The following is a 7,430-nucleotide window of genomic DNA, read 5'->3' as shown; positions in this document are numbered from 1 at the left end:
GGACCTTACCGGTCTACTTTCATCCCTGGATTCAAGTCAGGACTTTGACTGGCACACTCAAGAACATTAATTATCTTCTTGTTCAACCACTCCAGTGTAGCTTTGGCTTTTTGCTTCGGGTTATTGTCCTGCAAAAATATGAATTTCCTCCCCAGTTTCAGAGTCTTGGCTGACTCAAACAGGCTTTCCTCAAGGATTCAGCTGTACTTTGCACCATCCATTCTCCCCTTTATCCTGACAATCTTCCCAGTCCCTGCTGAAGAGAAGCATCCCCATAAGATAATGTTGCAACCTCCATGCTTAACAGTTGGGATAGTGTTGACTGGGTGATGTGCAGTGATGGGCTGGCGCCAGACATAACACTTGGAATTTAGGCGAAAACATTACATTTTTGTCTCATCTGAACACAAATCTTTTTTTCTGCAGACATGTGGAAAGACAAGACAAAAATGTAACTTTTTGGTCTAAATTCAAAGCTATATGTCATGGCTTTTTGCTAGTTTCCACAGGAGCCACTTGAACACAAAATGTGATGATCCCGAACATGATTGTGATTTGATGGAAAGTCGTGACCCTTCAGCATTCAAGTTGTAAAGCAGCAATCTCCCCCAAAACACTTTATTTTAGTAGAGTTCTGTTTATAACCAATCTAACATGCCCGTTCCTCTCTGATCATCACCTCCTAACCTTTAACCACTCTACTCTATGCACCATCCACAACACCTATTTCCACACGCACATACAGAAATCACCATGACATAGACCCCTCCAATTGCGGAGCACTGGAGGTACGGCAGTGCATGGCCTGGTTGGTGGTATATATATATCCTAGGTTATTTATGTTCGGTAAAACTGTTATCTTTCATAAGTGTGTGTTTTATTGTATGCGAGTCCTGTAGCGGGGTTATTCTACATCATAGAATCCTGTACAGGTGGAGGCGCTACCGACCGAACATCAACTCAGGTATAGCCCAGGTTCCCAGTAGCGGAGACTCAGATCTCCTGTGCACCACAGGTATTGCACCATATGCACACACCGTAGCCACACATCTCTCAGGGGATGGGGAAAGTGCGCTGCATGTATGTAACTGTTTATGTAATATATATATGTAACGGGTATTCCCTCTACCCCAATCGCAGATAGAGTGCATGTGAGAGGGAACCTATGTGTTACCAGGTGTGGTGAGTACACCTGCAGGTTCACAGGAGGCCTGAGCCGCCGCTGATGGGAACCTGAGGTGAATCCTCTGGAACGATCTGTCTTACAGCGCCTCCACCTGCGTAGGATTCTAGAAGTGTAGAATGTTCCCCACACAGGACCCACATATAGTAACCACATACACAAGAGTATAAGTATACCAGTTTACTATATGCAGAATAACCATAACATGTGTCAGCATCAATAACTGTGTCACTCTATAACACTACTCCCCACACCATGTACCAAAGTCCCAATTGTCATTCACTCCCACTTAGGAGTGTAAACCTTGTGCCCATCACCGTGTACCCCCACACCGTGTCCACAGTATAACCCTTGTACCGTGGTCAGCGCTGCCACTATGTGTGAGTACTCTATAGTTTGTGCACTTAATTTACAATACCGGCCCAGTGCGGCTGCACCTGGGCGTTCAAAGGATCTTCGAAAAGGATAGGACGACCTCCTGGCGATGTCCTGTTCCACCAGCGCGGTGATCAGTCAGGGCTGTCCACCGGGGGATGATTCCGCTCTCTCTGCGGAGTAGGCCTGATCCCAAGCCTCGGAATGGGAAGCGCAGCGTCCGCTGTGTCCCTAACTGTGCTACTGATAATAAAGGGGGGCAGGATCCCTAACCTAGGGCCTGTCCCTGCAGTGACACAATCTCTTGAATGGCTCAGGGCTAACTAGGGCCTAGGGGCTGCTGGCCTTGTGCAGTGGGTCACTGAACCCTGCACCCTCCCCTCCTTCCCCTAGACTCTCCTGGCGCCGACTAACCTGGGCTCCGCGCGCGAAATGTATCAATCCCTAAGAGCAGGGAGATACTCCAGCCCTATTGGCTCCCTGGCGTCATGTGGTGGGCTCCTGAGGCTCATGGGACATGTAGTCCCTTCCAAGAGCCTTCCCTGGTAGGCTAGTGCGGCACGCACGATCACTGCGCATGCGCAATGCCTCTGATTGCCGCCGCATCTCCTTCTTGCACTGCGAATGCGCGAAGAACAACATGGCGGCGCCCTGCACTGTCGGGCCACCGCAGAGCCTCCGGAGCGCTCCCTGCTCGGCCCCCATCCTCCAGAAGTGCCGGCGGGTCCGCCGCTTGGCTCTGGCGGCACTCGCCCTTGACCCGGAGAGCGGAGGTAACGGGGGTCCGGGGCTACATATATATCTGTACCCCGATATGTTGGTGCTTCACAAATAAACGATAATTATAATAATAATATCCCCAGGCTCCCAAGAAATCTGCGACAAATGATTATTGATTTGGATATTGGTTTTCGGTCACTAATGTGTACCATCAGCGCCATAGACTGAGGTCAGCTCTTTTTCTCTCATGAAAACACCATTTGCAGAACAAATACCTCAATTCTCAGTCATTTCAGCCCTGACATCTGCCACCCTGATATATACCGGTATATTCCCCCCCCCCCCCCCCACTTTGCGCACGTGAAGACGTGGCTCCTCCCATTTACTGCTAACCCCGCCCACAGGGAGGCAAAGTGGGGGGAAAAAGCGAACTATTAACTCAAGAGATGCGCCCAGTCCCATTGGCTACGAAGAACGTCATTCGAAGGATTGAAAGGTTGGGTGTCACCCTCCCCCCTACAGACCATCAGCAAGACTATGGGATTTGGTGCGGATAGCGGGAAGAAATGGAATCTCACAGCGCTATAGGTGGGCGGCGCTGAGTGAGGGAGATATCGCTTAGCAGCCAATGACAGTTGGCCGTGGGTAGTGCGAGGCATCCCCACAACGATCGCCCGCGGGAACGTTCTTTTTAAGCAGCCAATCGCGCAATGCAATGGGTGGAGCGGAACAGCCAATCGCCAGCTCGGATGGGCGGAGATTGTCGATGATTGGGCGGGGCCGTCTCCTCCCCGCCACCGCTGCCCGGGACTCAGTCACTGAGCGATAGTGGCAGGAGGATAGGATGTGTGTGTGGGATGTGCGCTGACCCGCCACACCCCGCCCCGGGGAGGGGGACTGACCGGCCCTCCCCCCGATACTAGGAAGGGGGGGAATCCCTCAAACTCCCCCCCCCCCCCAGACACACAAACATACATAGACTCTGCACTTCCCTCGCTCCTCCCCCCCCCCTCCGATAAACTCTGACAAACAGCCCGGGAAGTGGCAGCGGGACTCGGGGCAGATCTGCACACCCCCCCGACCCTGGGAACAAGCGGCTCCGGACACCGTGAGCAGAGTCAGGAGGATCCCCCACTCCCCCGGCGCGGGTCCTCTGCGCTGCTGATCACTGGCAGCCAGCAAACTTTATTATCTGCCACCTGCGGGGAGGCACTGCCTGCACAAACCTAGCGGTCTGCCGCCGAACACCGGCGTCCTAGCGGTCTGCCGCCTGCACTGAAGAAGTCACAAAGTAGTCCTAGCTGTCTGCTTGCCTGCCCAGAGGACACATGTGCAGGTCCTAGCGGTGCGATACACCGCGCGCTCTCACTCCTCCTGCCAATATCTAGTGACTTGGGACCAGAGTCCGGCGTCTGCACACACGTGTCCTAGCGGTGCCCCGGGGATCTCACTTGCCGCTCACCTGTTGGGGTGGCCCTAGCGGTAACCCTGCATTGACAAAGTTGAGCTTCCCGAGTCTTGGCGGTTCGCTGCTGCGGGTCCTAGCGGAGAGCCCGTGCGAGCGATGCCGGGCGGCAGCCTGTTGCCGCTGGGCGGGGGTGCGGGGCCCCCGGGGGGTGGCGGTGGTAGTGCGGGGGGCGCGGGGCTCCTGCTGCTGGCCCCCGGGGTGAGGAAGCTGTGGGGTTTCCGCCTGACGGAGAAGTTTGTGCTGCTGCTGGTGTTCAGCGGCTTCATCACCCTGTGCTTCGGGGCCATCTTCTTCCTGCCGGACTCGCCCAAGCTGCTGAGCGGCGTGTTCTTCCAGCAGCCCCCGCCACCGCCGCTTCAGCGCAGCCCGCCGCCCCCCGCCGGGGAGGAGCAGCAGCACGGGGGCAGCCTGGCCCGCGTCCGGGAGGAGCAGCAGCAGCACGGGGGCAGCCTGGCCCGCATCCGGGAGGAGCACGAGAGGGCGCTCAGGGAGGCCAAGGACACCCTCAACCGGCTGCCCGGGGACATCCAGGGGGACATCCGCAGGGACAAGGAGAGGCTGGCGCGGGACAGGGCGGGGGCGGCGGCTGCGGGGGCAGGGAAGCAGCTGCCCGGCAGGGTGTTCAGGCCGCCGTTGGGGGCGGTGGGGAAGGAGCCGGCGGACCCGGCAGTGAGGGAGAAGAGGGACAAGATCAAGGAGGTGAGTCGGGTCACTTTGCATGTGCGTGGTGCTAAAGGTGTTGCTGTTACCGCTAATGGTGCATGTAGTGGTCTTAGCGGTGATCTGGTTGGTGTATGAGTTGGTCTTAGTGCTGCTAAGCTGAAAGGTGCATGTAGATATCTGAGCGGGGTGCGCTGGCACTTTAATGGCATGTAGTGGTCTTAGCGGTGCGCTGTCACTTTAATGGCATGTAGTGGTCTTAGCGGTGTGCTGTCACTTTAATGGCATGTGGTTGTCCTGATCTAAAGGGCGAGCTTTTGCTTTTGATGTATGTCGTGGGTTGCTGGTACTCTTGATGGTGTGTGTGTATATGGGTCCTAGCGGTGTGCTGTTCTCCCGGGGTTAGATAGAGGTGTACTAATTGCTGCTACCAATGTAATAAGACACCTTGAGAGATCTCCCCCTCTCCCCTCTCATCGTCTTTCAGTTTCACATACAGTAAGTGCATTGCAGGAGTTACAGGAACTTTATATCCAGAGGCGATCTAGTTTTGGTGATGCAACTAATGATGCTCAGATTCTTTAGGCTAGTAAATCCTGTTTGTGAGGCTCTCACACACGTCGGGTGTAAGGCATGTGCCCATCCTGCGCTCGGGGCTTGTATTACTAATATATGGGCTGTTTTACATTGAATATGGGTCCCATGGCAAGCCCTTTCACCTTGAGTAACCCGGAGTGTGTTCCTGCGGCTCGCAGCTGGTGACACATTCAGGGGCTCCCCATCGTTGGAGAGAATGGAATTGGTTACACTTCCTTAAAGGCATTTCCCCCCCATCCCATTTTCATGAGTTCAAATGTTGCCGACTCCTTTCCCACCGCAGCGCCGCTGCTACAGATCAGGAGTGCAATTTGTGTACAAAGTACAATATCCCCTGCACTATAGTGTCTGTGTCTCTGCTGTGCACCTGCACTGCCAGTTACACAAGCGGCTAACAAGCACACTGCAAAACCATCCCACTAGGTTTCCTTTTAGTATAGAAGACAGTAGTTTGTTTGACACTAGTATTAAATCAATTTGAATCTCCTTATTTCACGTTCTTTACATCACAGAAATGTGGTCACTGGGAGCAGATGGTTGGGGCTCAGTTTTATTTTGCATCGTTATTTGAAGTGACCTAATGTCTATATTGGTGGTTTTACCTTTTTTTTTTTTTTTTTTTATAAATATAAATATAATTTTATTGTGAACGTCTGAGGAACCTCAACCCCCTCCAATAGCACATCTGAGATCAGAGACATTGTAAATTCTTCAGTATTTGGTCCAATTTGCAAATGACCTGTAAATTGCAGGAAACCCTTAAGGGATGCACGGGGAACCCAAGGATTCCTAGGAAACCCTGTTGAAAAATACTTGTCTATATGCCATATCTGATATGGGAAGGAGTGTGTATACAATGAGCAGGAGGCAACTTTATGCCATAGTGACCTCCCTAAAATGGCATTCACCTGCTTCTTGCCCTACTACTTTTTTTTAATTTATTTTTATTTAATGTTAGTGAAGTATTTGTAGGATGGACTTTAACAGCTAATTGTTTATAGTGACTGTAAAATGTACCTATGTTAACATCTTCACTGCTGTGTAGCTCAAAAGACAAGCGTCTCCAGCAGAGAATAAAACCAGGAGACGGGATGAGCAATGTGAGAACGCACCAAACAAAAGTATGCTGGCAGGATTATCAGTCCATGTTACTGTTGGTATCACACACACACACACACACACACACACACCTGTATGTTTGATGCCCACTGTAAAAAGCTTTTATACCTGAAATCGGTACAGGTGGTCCTTGCTATCCGACGTTTCACTTTACGACGGATGGCATATCACGCTTTACAATGCAACCCTATGGGCTTTTTTTCCAAAGCCTGAATGTGTTTTGTGACGCTCACCCGCCATGGGACTCATTAACATGGCACTCACTTTACACCGGTTTCACTATCCAACGGTTTTTCAGAACGGATTCCGTTGGATAACCAAGAACTGCCTGTTCTTCATAAATTAACCGCACTCGTACAAGGGACCAGTAATCATGATCCCAACAAACCACTTCAGTTTTATTTTTTTATTTCTTTCATTAGGAACTGAAGTTTTTCTGTGGTCCACTTGCCCTTATCTGCAGCAATGAGCTTGTCTTCTGACTCGAAAGTTTATGGCCCTAAAATACTCTGAACGACTCCTTTGGTGTATATAGAATTATCCCCTTAGTTTGTAGACTGGAAATGATCGGGAAGTGGAGCCATTTTGTAATCTATTTGAGTAGTGATAGTACAGAAGGGAGTTGAGTTTTTGGAATCTGCATCCCATAACTAATTTTTTGACCTTTCATCCTTTGCTGCTGTTAAATTATTATGGTCATTGACTCATGAAGGTTTTTCCCGCTCACTTCACTTTTTACACCTTTTCTGTCTTCCTAACATCTGAATACCCCATGATATAGCGTGTTGTAAAATAGGAATTTACTGACGATAGTCTGTGTCTAAGAAAAATAAACTTTGCAGTACAGCAGAGTTTGAAATACAGTGAAATTCTTATAGAAATTGGTGTTACATTTGTTGGATTTATTGACGCCCAAGTTGCAATTAAATACTTTGCAAATATATGTATTTCATTGCCTCTGCTTTTCATTTCCATCCTAATCGCATGCTTCACCGTCAAATGTTTAGAGTCGACGCACAATTTGGCACACAATCTCCACTTGCAACAGTTGCATACATTTTTTTTTTCAGGGACCTGTACAGTCTCTCCTTGTAATATCACATTCCCCCTTCCCACCAGACTGCACCAGAATTAAAGTATGTATCACCTTTATTGAATCAAATAAAACATACTTACAATAGTATGCAAGTTAATAATAAACTCTTAGAACAGGCTCATGCTGGGTTTTCTATCTCTCGATGCTCAACAATTGCCTTTTGGGGACAAGCAGACGTTCTTGCATCACAACAGTGTGACGTATAGCAAGTG

At 50.3% G+C, this 7,430-nt stretch overlaps 1 protein-coding gene across 1 annotated transcript in view; it reads left to right on the top strand.

Annotated features, from left to right (window-relative positions):
- The first annotated feature begins 3,078 nt into the window (after positions 1-3,078).
- The window catches only part of MAN1A1 (mannosidase alpha class 1A member 1), a 292,996-nt gene continuing 288,644 nt past the window's right edge, over positions 3,079-7,430 (top strand). The window contains exon 1 of the mRNA XM_075597752.1: positions 3,079-4,445. Coding sequence (XP_075453867.1) covers positions 3,843-4,445 — 603 coding nt within the window. The 5' untranslated portion in view covers positions 3,079-3,842. The remainder of the gene's footprint in view (positions 4,446-7,430) is intronic.

The sequence above is a fragment of the Ascaphus truei genome, chromosome 4 (assembly GCF_040206685.1).
Source record: "Ascaphus truei isolate aAscTru1 chromosome 4, aAscTru1.hap1, whole genome shotgun sequence".
Taxonomy (NCBI): domain Eukaryota; kingdom Metazoa; phylum Chordata; class Amphibia; order Anura; family Ascaphidae; genus Ascaphus; species Ascaphus truei.
The sequence above is the reverse complement of the archived record's forward strand: the minus strand, read 5'-3'. Positions and strand labels throughout refer to the sequence as shown.